General features: G+C 37.7%; 1 protein-coding gene across 5 annotated transcripts in view; it reads left to right on the top strand.

Moving 5' to 3' along the window:
• LOC140670445 (cell adhesion molecule Dscam2) overlaps positions 1–14,758 on the top strand; it is a 169,945-nt gene extending 155,187 nt beyond the window's left edge. For 4 of the 5 annotated variants that reach the window (XM_072901038.1, XM_072901041.1, XM_072901039.1 and 1 more), the window contains exons 14-26: positions 591–722; positions 1,084–1,223; positions 1,834–1,997; positions 3,061–3,275; positions 5,092–5,685; positions 6,279–6,548; positions 6,942–7,396; positions 7,906–8,173; positions 8,709–8,867; positions 8,975–9,129; positions 10,737–10,956; positions 11,606–11,696; positions 12,296–14,758. In XM_072901038.1, the coding sequence (XP_072757139.1) occupies positions 591–722; positions 1,084–1,223; positions 1,834–1,997; positions 3,061–3,275; positions 5,092–5,685; positions 6,279–6,548; positions 6,942–7,396; positions 7,906–8,173; positions 8,709–8,867; positions 8,975–9,129; positions 10,737–10,956; positions 11,606–11,696; positions 12,296–12,560 (3,128 nt within the window). In that variant the 3' untranslated portion in view covers positions 12,561–14,758. The remainder of the gene's footprint in view (positions 1–590; positions 723–1,083; positions 1,224–1,833; positions 1,998–3,060; positions 3,276–5,091; positions 5,686–6,278; positions 6,549–6,941; positions 7,397–7,905; positions 8,174–8,708; positions 8,868–8,974; positions 9,130–10,736; positions 10,957–11,605; positions 11,697–12,295) is intronic. The other variant, XM_072901042.1, reaches the window with a different exon arrangement.
• The last annotated feature ends 328 nt before the right edge of the window (positions 14,759–15,086 follow it).

Genomic DNA, 15,086 nt, shown 5'->3' with positions numbered 1-15,086 from the left:
ATACAGGCGCTCGACAACGCGCGTCCATTTAATTTAATGTACATTCGTACGAGAGAGAGAGAGAGAGAGAGGGAGAGATGAGCCAGCGGCCTCGCGCATGCTACATGTTCTCCAAAATGAGAGATACGCTTCGAGCGAACGTATTGCGGCGGATAACCCGGTGAAATATGCATAATGTGGGATGCGACAATCGTATCATAACCGAAAATTATTCCATTGGACACGACGCGCTCTGCCGCTATTCCCGAATTAGGTGAAAATTTCCAACTAATTACTAAACTCTAATTTCGCATTGTGAAATGTTTTAAATAGAGGACACGCTGGAAATTGGATATGAGTAACGTGATTTGAAATCTCAGATTAAATGTTGGAATTTTGCTATACCCACATATGTGTCAAGCTTCTATTAATACAAAGCTAATTAATTATGTATATTCTTGGAAAATATATGAAAAAATAAGAGAGAAGAAATGTCCAATATACATATATTAATATTAAAAGCGTATGTACAATGTGAATTTTTGAACATTGTGAAATTTAGTGTCGACGTGTAAAAAAAACCCATAAAATTATATCGATATTGAATATAGAACCGCCAGACTTTCCACGGAATCTTCACGTGATCGAGAAAGGCAGTCGCCATATCAATCTGGGTTGGACGACCAGTCAAGACGGGAACAGTCCGATTACTCAATACATAATCGAGTATAAAACAGAGTCAGGTAAGCGTATTCATATTGTAATCAATTTAAATAAAAGAATCGATCTTCTAGTTATGAGACGTAATGTCTCATGCAATTAAGTGAACATTAATAGACAAGAAATAATTATATAAAAATGGATAGATTTATATCAGCAAAGATTAAAAGTAAATTAATTGAAATAGTTTTTGAAAGTTAAATTTTAATCAAATACATGATAATAAAATATTAATTCTTAAAACTTAATAACAATCTGATACATATGGAGAGCACGAATTGATTGCGCAGAAATTTAACGGCGCGGTCGATGTCCTCGGTCGTGGAACTTCAAAACGGAAGATGAAAACTTCGCGTAATGATGACGTACACTTTTTTTTTGCAGAGGTATGGCACGACCACACGTTCCATACGACGGTACCGGGCACACGTGCTCGCGGCCACGTGAGCGGCCTGCGTCCTGCTGTCACTTACCAGTTCCGGATGTACGCCGACAACGAACTGGGTCGAAGTCAAGCGAGTGACGTAGGTATCGTAGGATAGGTCCGATCATTTACATTTAGCCAAATCCCATATTCGACGCTCGTTTCGCCACCGAAATCCTCCCTCCGATCGGCTCGTTTTCGCTCACCCCGAGAATTAAAACAATTGGGACACCGGTGTGTGGCCGAGGTCGATCGATATTCCTGCGCGCGTAAAAAAAAAAAAAAAAAAAAAAAGCCAGCTATCTCTCGCCCCGAAACGAATCCCTTTCTCCAGCTGTCACCTCTCGGACGGATCTCGGTTGACCTGAATTTAAATTGCGCCGCATTGCTCCTTCAGGCATATCTCTTTTTTTATACGCTTTTCTTTTTTAGAAAAATTGGCGCGATTAAGGAAACAGATACTTCCGGCACAACCCTTTGAAGTGGAATATCAGAGGCATCCGATCGAATTCATTTATTTCGTATATCCATTGATTATCCGCGTTTTGCTTCTTTCACGTGTGTTATTTTCTTAAATATCAGAATCTCTGAAACTTTTAACGGAAATTGATAAGAGAAAACGGATGTACAGCGGCGAAAATGACGAAGGTTAACGATATCGCGGATTTGTCCGTGTTTTTTCACAGGACTTTTTTTTTATTTCTCTATAGATTTTAGAGACGACAACGGAGGGGGAGAAGCCCGGCGGGCCACCGCGAAATCTCAAAGTGGATCCCATCAGCTCGACCGAATTCAACGTCACCTGGGATCCGCCCGATCATGATTTATGGAACGGCGAGATACTCGGTTATCACGTTGGCTACAAGGAACACAGGTAACGACCGAAAACGGCGCCGTTATTTTAACGACTGATAGGAGTTTGTGTTTCCTCACTAATACACATATGTATATATACATATATGTATATATATGTACATTGCATGTACATGCAACTGTCAGAACTGCAACTTCCTGGATCTCGTCCGTGAAGCTGATATCAGTAGAATTCACGCGCCATTAATAAACGACGAGTTATCTCGGGGTCAGTTATTTATATTTGCCTACGGCAACGCTGACAAATCCTCAAAAAAACTATACGTTATTTCTCTCATGTTTTACGGCTACATTTTGCTTCATCCGTTTTAGCGAGCTGTATTTATTACAAACTAGTTGTTATATGAATCGTTCAATTTTTTCACTACTTAAACTCATCTTTATTGATATTTTTAATTATCTAAATTTATGTATGTATGTATATATATATATATATATATATATATATATAAATTGTAATTTAAAAATACAAGTAAAATAGTAAATAAAATAAAGTAATAATATCTACATATAAGTTTAGATAAATTGAATTATAATTACAATGTACATATATTTGTGTGATTCTCTTTGGAAAATGGATGGTATTCAACATAAAAAACTACGGTAAATGGTTAGTCTTTTTCTTATGTTTTTTTTAGCTATTTTTTAAATCGTCTAAAGTGGACTTATAAGATAAAATATTTAAGCACAATAAAATAATTCGGATTCTATTTGAAAGTTTATTTATTTATTTTATCGTAAGTTGTAGATAGTCTAATCAAATAGATTACGAAATAAATAGAATTATAGATAATCTGACAAACAAATTAAAGCGTAGACTTAAAAAATTTGCATCTCATTATTTTTTAACAAGTTTGTATATGTAAATGTCAAATAAATATATAAATCTATATTTAGTTTTCCTTTTTTTTTTAATATTATACTTATAATATCATAATCTAATATTAAGTTTATCTCCAAAAGTTTGCCTAGAGTTTGAGGTTTAAACGAAACACTTGACAGTCTCGCAGCAAAACTAATTAATCACATCAGCCAGGTGTAACGAGCACTTTCGCGATATTCAGGTTGGGGGCGGAGCAATACACATACAAAACCGTGGAAAGACGGATCTCGACGGCGAGCGTCGCCCTCGGTTTAGCAAGAACATCCATGCCCGGACGGCAGTATCACTTGACAAACTTGAAGAAGTTCACGCGTTACAGTGTGGTCGTCCAAGCGTTCAACGCCCTCGGTCCCGGTCCTATGACGCAGGAAGTTGTCGCATCGACCCTCGAAGATGGTAAGTGACTGTGAAAAGCTCGATATTTATCTCTTTATGTTAAGAAGATTGACCAGTTATCTCTAAATAGAATCATATGCAATTTTTGTAAAAAGTTATTGGCGGAATTTGACCACTAGCTTTTGAGAAATTTAATTCTAAAGATAGGGTCTCATACATGTGTGTCTATGAACGTTATAAATACAACCGTCATTACAAAAATATAATAAAAAGATACAATAGTAAGATTATAGATAAAACTATACAAGTTTTAGAATGATTATTTAGAAATAATTACAAAAAAAATGCAAATTTTTTATCGTCTCGTTTAAAAGATACAGTAAAAAATATTGTACTTTTACAGTAAAAGACATTAGATTTTGTTATCAAAATGTTTCATATACATCTAACAATTAAATATTATATAAACAAATCTAATTTTTTTATTTGAAAATCTTTGGTTAGTTTCCAATTTGTAACACAAAAAACTTACACGTTCCTGACTTAATTTAAGCACAGGCATTTCCCTATTACCACTCCCGCAAGTAAGTGATTGACTAAGCTCCTTAAAAATTTAGAAGTAAAAATGTACGCCCTTTAAAAGAAAAACACTTTTAAAATATAAAATTAATAATTAATTTATGAATTACATTTTTTTATCTCAAAATCGTAAATATTATCGAAATGACCTTTTTGTAGTAACATTGTACCATGAAAATTTTATAGTGACTGTACACAAAAATTTATGTAAAATAAAAATTTTAATTTTACAGGGCAAAACTTTAACTTACAAATTAATTATTAATATTTTATTTTCAAAGACTAAAAATACTTTGTCAAATTTACTATACATGTCAGATTCTCGAAAGGGATTAGATTAGTTATTTAAATAATTCATACGTCACGTTAAAGTTTAATTTCCTATATAATGAAGCGATCAAAGTGCATTTCGTTTTACTATATAGATTCTATCGCGAATTGGAGATGTATATTTCGAGCACAAACGTATGCGGATGTAATCTATTCGCAAGCTCGGGATCGAACGTTGAGGGTAAGCGAGCCTTTCGTCTAGACGTCTATTTTCGCGTCGTGAACGTCTTCAAGAATTCATGAATAGAATAATATTCGCGCGAGCCTATCGCGAATTCCAGTCATGAATACCGACCTCGTGCAACGCGGTCGCGCGACTTGCAGTATAAATAATAAATTCAGATGCACGGCATATCCGCGGCTGCACGCGTTCGCGAATAACTTCTTTAATCCTGTCGGACTCAACGAAACTTTCAAGTGCACTCCGATATTTTCGAGCCTCCTCTCCCCATCCGTTCCCTTTGCCTATCCTTCGGCGACGACTTCTCCTTCGGAACCCTTTTAACTTTCCGTGCGAATACGTTCTTGAAATATTCCATGCATACAGTCATGTTGCTCTCGAATATGCCATCGACCTTTTAAACGCGATACGTTTTATGAGTTGTATCGATCATATTTCTCAGATTATTGAAATCGTAAAAATATTCCATCACCCCCAGTTTAGAGTCATAACTTTTACTAAAACTAATCTACGGACGCGTGAATATCTATCCTATAAATGTTATAGTTGTTATTATTTTAAATTGACAAATATGTATATAAAAATATCATGTTTTATTTATTTTAAATAAAAAATGATTTATTACTCTTTTTCAATGATATACCTAAATCTCGGGTTGTTAAGCAATTTGTAAATGTTGATTAACAATTTATATGAACTAAATGTCAAATTTGAGCGAGAGATTTTTCTCCTTCGCACGCGAGGAATCACCTTGTTGATATTTCATGAAACCTTGAATCTTTTCAGTCCCGAGCAATCCTCCGCAAGACGTGCGGTGTACCGCGCTCTCGTCGACGTCTTTGCAAGTCTCCTGGGACTCCCCACCTGACTCAAGTCTGAACGGAATCTTGAAGGGTTACAAGGTCATGTGGGAGAGCACAGACGCGCTGGCGGAGTCGACGAAACCGGAGATGAAGATCACCAACGCTCTGACAGTGATGATCCACGGGCTTGAGAAGTACATGAATTACTCGGTCCAGGTCCTGGCGTCCACCAGGGCGGGCGACGGTGTCGCCTCGTCACCCCTGTACTGCGTGACCGAGGAGGACCTGCCGGAATCGCCGGCCAGCATCAAAGCCGTCGCCAGCTCGGCCACGTCCGTCATTGTCTCGTGGCAACCACCCCTCAAGAGCAACGGCAATCTCACCGCTTACAACGTGCATTTCCGAGGATTGGGAGCGGAAAACAAATGGCACAGGAGGACTCTGCCACCGTATCAGACCAGTTATCAAACCGAGGAGCTGAACAAAAGGAACCAGTACGAATTCACCATCGCGGCGGTCACCTCGGTCGGCGAGGGCGCGCAGACCTCATCCGTCACGATCTCACCCTCTAGCGAAGGTAAAAAAAATTCTGCTAATAAATTATCTTGTAGTTTAATTGTAAAGTCAACTAATTTCAAAATTTTATTGCGTATCTTTCAATTTAAATCTGAAAATGTTGACAACTGATAATATTTTATTTATTAATTGCGGACGCCGAATGATGTGTCGATGTACTCGTAATATAATCAGAAGATTACAGAAAAATGCAACAATGGTTGATATATCGAAAATATACAACTGTTTGCCCCAGTTACGAAACTTTGAGTTGCAAAAGTTACCTTTCGCAAATTGAATTAATTGCAAAAGTTACGCCTATCGGATAAACATCCATTTCCACGAGCTAAGTGAATTGTCTACAGCCGAGTAGAGTAACGAGATACCGAGTGTTTATGTTTGTTAATGAGAGAGAGAGACGCGCTTTTTATATTTCTCCTTCAATCTTGAAAGTTTCTCGCAAAGCTCTTTTCCGGCAACTTTAAATCTTTGCCGTCAGGAGAAATATTTTCTTGAATTTGCCCCGCGGTTGATACAAGCTAACTTAGATGACGGCGTTTATCGTATTTATTTTCTCCTCAAGGAGTAAGGTTTTCGCTCGATATTTTATTACAGTTCGTGCCGCCATATATTCATTTGGCACCGTGCTTGTCGTACCGTGGAAACAGGACGTGACGTTGCCTTGCGAAAGCGTGGGCAAGCCCGAACCGTCTATTATTTGGAAGCAATGGGGTCAGACAGTCAAGCCATCCGCCAGGGTATCCCTCCATATCAATGGATCCTTGCAGATTGTTGACCTCCACAGAGAGGACAGCGGAAATTACACTTGCTTCGTGGAGAATCGTCACGGTTCCGATCAAATAACTCACCGTTTAACCGTACAAGGTAAAGGCTCATCTTAATTTCTGTAAAATAATTACACACGCGATACTTTTATCACGTAAGCATCATTTGTTTCTATCCAATTTGATGAATACATTACTAAAAGAATTAATAAATAAAAAATTTTAATCAAATAAAATTAAATTATTAAAAGGGATTATAATATAGGTAACAATCGAGCAAACTAAAAACAATTGTTTAAATTGATATATAGATAATGTCTCTTGTAATATAAAATACTTACTATTCATTGCCTTATGTATTTTACATTATCATTTCACTTTTGGAAAATAAGAGAACATCTCAGAATAGATGTCTCTTTCTCGAGGAACTTGTAACATACGGTCGTAACGTGCCTACAAGGCACGGTCCTTGAATCAATATTGTCTTTTTCAGTTCCACCTGCGGTGCCATTATTGCACGCGACCAGTACCAGTAGCAATTCCATCAACGTACAATGGAAGAACGGCGACGATGGTGGCTCGCCGATCCGCGGATACATTCTTCATTATAAACGCGAGTCGGGCGAGTGGGAGGAATTTAAGGTGTCGCACAAAGTGAGCAGCTTCGTCCTGTCGCGGCTCTGGTGCGGCAACAATTATCAGATGTACCTGACGGCGTACAATCGCATCGGCATGGGCAGACCCAGCGAGATTGTCAAGGCGACCACGAAGGGCTCGAAGCCGGACGAATCGCCCGGTACCGGTGACAAGTTTATCACGGTCAACGTCTCCTGGATCACTCTGCACCTAAGCACGTGGAATGACGGAGGGTGTCCCATAACGTTCTTCGAGCTCGAGTATAGGAAGGACAGCGAGAACATCTGGACGCTGGTCTCAAATAATATAGAGGTATTCAGAAATATATTATTTAGCTCTCTCTATATAAGGAAAAATTATTTTTTTCTTCTTAAAGATATAGAGATTTTGATATCTCTCGATATAAATATATTACTAAATATAAGATACATCATCGTAAGATTATAAGATTCAGTTTTAAAAATAAATTTTCGACAAGAGTTAATTGTATCTTCCAATTAAATTAATTTAAAATATGATCGATTTAATTTTAATAATAATTTTTAATTTATCAATATATTCAAATAAATGAATATGTTACATGTACATATAATATTATGATATTAAATTGTAGCATATAATAATTATATATTCTAACTATGTATATAACTATGTATTTAATAATTTAAAAATTTTTAATAATAAATTTCTTTATTTATGAAGCAGATTCGGATGACGAAAATGTTTAAACATAAAATTCTGTAACATTATTGTCCTTAATATTAATACTAATTTTTTTAAGCTACGACTGCGATGAATTACACACGACTTATATTTTGCAGATGCAAAAGACGTATACTTTAAGCGAATTACAGCCGGGAATTACTTATGACATCCGCATAAGGGCCCATAATGACGCCGGCTCGTCGGTGGCCGAGTACAAGATAACAACATTACAGCCGCATATTAGCACGACTATGTCCGCCATCGAGATCGATCATTACATCCCCCAACACAACTATTCGGATCTGAAGCTCATCGTACCTCTGGTGTTAAGCTCATTCGCAGTCATCGCCGCAGCCGGCGCTGTCTTTTACTGCTTCCGCAAACGTTAGAGTCCAATGCATACATATATGTAGATTTTCAAAAATTAAAATTACAAAACATGACAAAAGAATTTTTTTATCAAATATTTTTTTTATTAAAAAAATTTATTAACAGAATATAAATGTGAAAATGGAGGGATTGAATGGATCAATTACGTCAAAAGTTAATAAATCAAATACATTTCTAACTCCTTTTATAGTGACACCATACAAATTTTATACTGACTGAACACAAAAAATCATGAAAATAAAAATGTTAATTCTACAAGGTAAATTTACTTTAACTCACAAATTAATTATTAATTTTATATTTTAAAATGCTAAAAGAATACTTAATGCCTAAAATGTCAAATTTATAAATCTCTAAATTTATTGGAGATTGATTAACTTTTGATATAGCTGATCCGCTCCTTCTTAAAATAAATTTATAATCAATATAATATCGCAAAATTCAATTTTCAAATAAATCGTTTAGAGAAGAATTAATTATACGCACTCTGATTAAATTTTTAAAATATGATCGATTATATTCATGGCAGGTCCTTTTATGGGCGACATCGGCAGTTTACACGACGCTCAAACCGCGGCCGCCTTAGACAATAAACAGAACATGGAACAACGCGAACAATATTACGCCACTGTACGTAAGCCGCTTCGTTCGCCGATACACGAGATGGCTACGTTAGAAAAAATACCAGGTGAGATAAGATTGAGCTCTTCTTTCTTTAAAGTCGATATAAGCAGAAACTTGAGAAAGCCAAAGTAAAATTATTATAATTAATCGCCATCGAACACATGCTTGTAGAATATTCGGAAGATATCTACCCGTACGCCACGTTCCAGCTGGAGGAGAGCGTTCCTGCAGGAGGCGACAGTCGCTGCAATTCTGCCGCGCCTCTTCAGACCTTCGTCTATCACGACCCCCGTCTCTCCACTGCCGATACCCTTCAGTTACGAGAGGTATCGTCCGCCGATTTTGCATCGCTATTAGAGTTACTCGCCTCCTCGACGCACGTTTTAATCTGCGATATCGCGTCATCTTTTCTATCTCCATATTTCTCGGATTTTTATTCTAGAATTTAATTTCTCCACTTGCATATAATAGCAGACCTTTTGAACTTTACACCAGTATTCAATTACGCGATCTCGAGCTTTTCCAATAAACTGCGATTCTGAAAGTTTCTCGGTTCTGAAAATATAAATTTTAAACGTGCGGAGAGAGAGAGAGAGAGAGACACGAGTTTATATCAACGCTTTTATCATTCACTCTCATATATTCCCAGCTTCGTTATATTCACGATAGTTGCATGCGCATCCCATGATCAGTGCACCGAAATCACCCTATCCTCACGACACGCAGTCGGCGACCCTCAGCGATCCGCCACTGTGTGAATATTTAGGTCACTCGCACTCGCATGCTCGGTGTGAGAGTTCCTCGAGCGACCCGCGCACGATCGATGCGACGTGTGACATAATTACGTGAATTTTAATTCGTGCGCACGAAGCATCCTGTTTTTTTTTTTTTTTTTTTTTTTTTTTTATTACATTATAATTCGAGAATTTTTTTTATTACATTATAATTGCGAGAGTTTCTCTCGCGAAGAAAAATCGCAAAGAGGATTAGTAGTAATTAGCGTCTCAGTGCGAGTTACATCGTTGCGACTGCTGGTCCCATCTCGTTTCGTTTCGCAGCTGTCCTGAAACGATTCGCGAATCGAGGAGTTGCGGTATCGATTAGAGCCCAGACCACTGGACCCCTATCGAACATGGCTGTTCGCCATTTACGCATCTCTACGCCGAATTTTTCGCCGTATCTCTCTGATAGCTGTAGCACGAAACTCTCTCATGATTCATATCATCGCTCCCGCGGCTCCTACATTGATGAAGTAGAATAGAGTTTCCGTAGAGACGGTGACGGAAGTTCGTTAACATATTTCCCCCCCCCCCCATTATCATATTTAAGTAGAAAGTAAATAAAAGTATATATTGAAAAATAGACAAGTGATTAATAAAATCGTCGTTACATGTGGAAAAAATTGGGAAGATTAGTAGAAAAGATTTTCTTATATTTATATATTAATAATAAATGAAATATATTTTTCGATCTTAATTTAAGAATTAATAATATCTCTGTTTCTGTCAAAGATTAATTTCTAAGATATTCATTTTTACAAAATTAAATTATATAATATGTGTCCAATTTACATGTACATGTAGGAAAAGTAGATTTACAAGTATTTGGACTTTTAAAAAGTAAAATTTATATTTTTGACAACATATGTGCTGATTCTTTTTAACTCTAAATTATTATCATTTAAATCGGTGAAATTTTCCGCGATGTCGACTCGCTTCTCGAGTAGCAATCTCGAACGGACTAAATTATTAATACCCGGCCAGATCGGAGAGCGTATCGAGACGAGGTCACGAATCTCGACAGCGGGCTCTGAAATCTAAACGAATCGCTAAAATCTCGATATCGAGGGACCGCCGAGGGAAACTAGACGCGCCTACGAACTGGATGCGCCGACGTGCGCTATCTCATGGAAACCAATTCCGTCTGATTGCAGTCGGATTGCAACCGGTACACTAAGGTGCGCGGAGGCCGTTCGTCCTCTGCGCCGTTGCACAAAGCGCACAAGGTCAGTCAGGGCAAGTCCGAGTCGGAGGAGTACGACACCCTGGGCTCGGACAGCGACACGGAAGTCGGGACCAGCAGCCGAACCGAGTCTTCCAATCACCTCGTCGATTCGCACCACTCGGCATCTGCGGCCGACTCGCGCGTCCACAGTATGCAATATTTTCACCTCTTTCTCTTTCTTTCTCTCTCTCTCTCTCTCTCTCTCTCTCTCTCTCTCTCTCTCTCTCTCTCTCTCTTTCTCTGTCTCTATTTCTCTTTTTCTATCTCCTCAGGAGTGTAGTAGTAGAGTAGCAAAGAAAGCAGCTTCCGAGTCCAGAAGTGGAGTCTCTCCATTTTCTTTTTCTTTTCCTTTTTTTTTTTTCTTTTTTTTTCGACGCACCTTCTCTAGAGAATCGATCCGATGCTGCTCACTTTCGAAAGATTCCAAGCTCCCGCTTCTGTTCTCCGAGGCCCGTGAAATGTATGTAATCGTTGCTGCTTCGGATATTTTAGTTCGAACTATATATTGCGAACAACACTGGTCAAAAATTCGAGGGCTACGATATATATAACGGGTGCACGATGTTTGTTTTCCCGGCGAAATTTCGTTTTCACACGCCGTATGTGCAACATTGGTATATGCAACTACAGCTTCTTTGGTTGCAGAATCTTGCTTGTCATTCGAAAACCGACTGTTATACGCTGTGCAATATATTAGATATCCACGATGAGAGTGTCCAAAGCACTATGATCGTTGTAATCGTTTATTGTTTGATAAAGTAAGAAAATGAAACAAAGGGGAAAACATTTGCTTCGCAGACTTCCTGTACCATGGACCAGAATCTAGCACGTCTACAGAACCCTCACCGATTTTTGAGAGAAAATCGTTTCCTGGAAGGGGAAGACCCAAGTAAGCCTCTATCAAGATAATTTTTTTCTTTTTCCCTTTACATTTTTGTGTGAATCTTTAATTTATTTGTTTATAAATATCAAAGCTTACAAATCGTTAAATTGTGTAAATTGAGAGCTTAAAACACTGTATTACATACAATAATTGATGTTACATAAATTATAATGTATAATAAAAATATCTATAGAGAAATTTTATTTTTTCCATAGATAAAATGTTTATCTTTTTTTCATAATTTTATATTTAGCCAAGAAAATTGAACATATAATACATGGTAATTAGAAATCACTTAAGCTTAAAAAATACATAATTAATTCATCAGTTTTCTCGAAAAACAAAAGCTTGTCTGAAAAAATGTTATTCTACATTTTCATATAAAATTATTACCTTCTTCATTTTATTTATATAATTGTATAATCGACTACTTAACTAATTTTTTAAATTAATAATTAAAATTAAAAATATTAAATTAATAATAATTAAAATTGTAAATAAAATAAAATTAATGTAATCTACAGACAAGCTACTCTTCATTTCGAAATTAAACATCATCTCTGTATACATAGTAACCGGATATGAAGAAGCCTGTTTGCATTCAGGATGTTACAGCTGGCGCGTCATACCAGCGAGGAGGCCCGTGCCAACTTCGGGCCAATCGCCGGGCCTGGCCATCCCAAGCACCAGTCGGGCAATTCCTATGTCAATCGGGAGCAGGAGCGTGACGGATCAGGAAACCTGTTCGTCCCCAAGCTGGACCCACCCTCGGGCTTCTCCGACGCGTTTGAGCTAAGCGAGGCCGAATGCGACTTCGATCGCGGCCACAACAGCCAACGAAACGTCCGTGACTTTGTAATCGCGGTGTAAATACATGTAAAAGCTTCCCATGAGATATACGAGAACCCCGTCGTAAAGTAAACAAAAAAAAAAAACAAACTGGAAAAAAGATAAGAAAATCAATGTAAGCCGCGGTCCGTCGTTTCGTTAATTCTTATTGGCGCTTTGCGTTCAGCCCCGCCAGTCATTTAAGTAACCAAGTTTGACATAATCCTTCAGTTCTGCTCCCGGTCGACTAGAACACGTTGCCGAATGACGTCTCTCGACGATGTTCTCCGCGAGATGTGTGCCGTCACTTTCGTGAAAAAAAAAAAAAAATAATATCAATCGAGATTTTTTCTCTCGAATCGGATTTAAGTATATAAGCTCGTTAATACGATTAGGCAAACACACGCATACACTGTGGCAGATTGATTATAACGAAGTTAAGTTTAACAAGAGACAGAAAGAGTCTATATAAGCTGCCGTTTGGTTCCGCTCGGTGAAAGATTTTGTGTCGCCGAGCGGAGCGGCTCGAGCTACATTGTTGTCTGTTCTATATCGTGGCAATTTACAATAGGAGCGATGTCGACGACAATTCGCAAAAAAAAAAAAATAAATAAATAAATAAATAAACTGCCACGTTTATTCCACTTCGTGTAATAATCCTAGTTAGTTAAAATGGCGGCGTAATCTGCATCCATCTCGGATTTCTTCCCTCCGGAAACGATCTCTACACGAGTACTCGCCACCGATATACATACACACAGACACCCGTACACACAAAATATATACACATACACACACACACACTTTACAATGTCCTGCAGTAATTATTACAATAGCGAAAGTATGAAAACGCGAAAACGCGCGACGACTGTATAAATTAAACTATAAAATTCTAATGGTAACTGCCATCTTACTGTATACAAAAAAAAAAAAAAAAAAAAAAAAAAACGACCAACGACTGCGAAAAAATTTACAATCGACCAAGATATCCCGCGAATTTTTCTCCAGACTTATCGAACAGTCTGGCAAGATTTATACATGCATATCGAAGCGAGCAATACGCGACTTCCGAGCGTTTCCTTTGTCTTCCAGTTCATTCCAAATCCGATCGAGCATTCATTCATCGCATAAAATGAAAAAAAAAAAAAAAAAAAAAAACAGAAACGCACCTGTCGATCTTCCACTTTTACGAAGAATGTAAGTGTGTTTGAAGCGAAGAGAGGAAGTAATGCAATAAAGCCAGCTCGTTTGTCGTTGTCGTCGGTGTCGTTTCATCTTACCTACGAGAGACTGAGAAGCATCGTAGTAGGTTTACATATGTCATTTATCGCGCGGCACTTGCGTGTTACAGTATAAATCTCGCGTAAAAGACAAGAAAGAGAGAGAGAGAGAGAGAGAGAGAGAGTTATACTCTTAATAAGAAGAAACTATCGAAAGGATGGGCCGATAAATGTCAAGCGTAAACCTAGCCTTAGTAGACGAGTTTGATCTCGTACGTAGCGTTAAACGTAACAACCGAAAGCATAATGTCTGTAAACTGTCTAATCACTACTGTACCCGCTGTACCTCGCTCAACACGAATCGTCCACATCACATTCGCGACATCCGGACCCTCTCCCGTTAGACGAAAGAAGAAACGAAGAAGGAAGAGGAGGAAGAAAACGCGCGATACCAGCCTGCGTCGATTAACGATCGACGGACCCCGATGATGATGATGTCAGAAAAATTAGATTAAGATACGCGAGAGGACAGAAAGAAATAGAGAGACAGAGACAGAGAGAGAGAGAGAGAGAGAGAGAGAGAGAGAGAGAGAGCGTGTCATCACCACGCGAAACGCAGCCTCCGTGATACTATATATTTGTTGTCATCGAATCAGTTTAACCGACGCTTCATCCCTCCGTTGGTTGGTAGAGTCATCGTTCACGCACGGCCGGGTGACGATGATTTTTCCAGTCAGCCATCAAGTCGTTCGCGCTCACCCCCGTTAATTCCGATTGTCGAGTCATCCGGCGCGCGAGGTGGAGGAAAGCGAGAGGAGTCGCCCTGTTGATGATGTATCGTCTATCTTTACGACACACGAAATGATTTACCACGAAATTCGTACTATTGTGTTTTAGACGACTTTAGATTGTTTATATTCTATTTACTTTGTAAAATATACAACACTAATTCCATATTGGAAGATGCGTTTGTCTTCTCTCGTATTTATTTACCTCCTGTTCATATATCTCTCATTAGAAACTAGAACCCATTTTCTACAGAAAACATACAAATTGATATAGAAAAGCAAGGTAATAAAGTAGTTTTTTTAAATGTGTTTAAAAAAAACTTTGAGAAAAAATGCATGTGAAATATTTAATCAAATATAATTAGTTGAATTTAATTGATAATAAATCTAAATAAATTCGTTGAAAAAAAGATGTTAAAAATGTTGAAAAAAGCGCTAAATATTTATGTATGTATTTTTTCAGTCAAAGTAATCTCTTAAAATATAAAACCTTTACAAGAAATAAAATACAAAAAGTATTAAAATAGTATTAAAAACGAAATATAAATAATGGCATAAAA

Source organism: Anoplolepis gracilipes, chromosome 10, assembly GCF_047496725.1.
Source record: "Anoplolepis gracilipes chromosome 10, ASM4749672v1, whole genome shotgun sequence".
Lineage (NCBI taxonomy): Eukaryota > Metazoa > Arthropoda > Insecta > Hymenoptera > Formicidae > Anoplolepis > Anoplolepis gracilipes.
The sequence above is the reverse complement of the archived record's forward strand: the minus strand, read 5'-3'. Positions and strand labels throughout refer to the sequence as shown.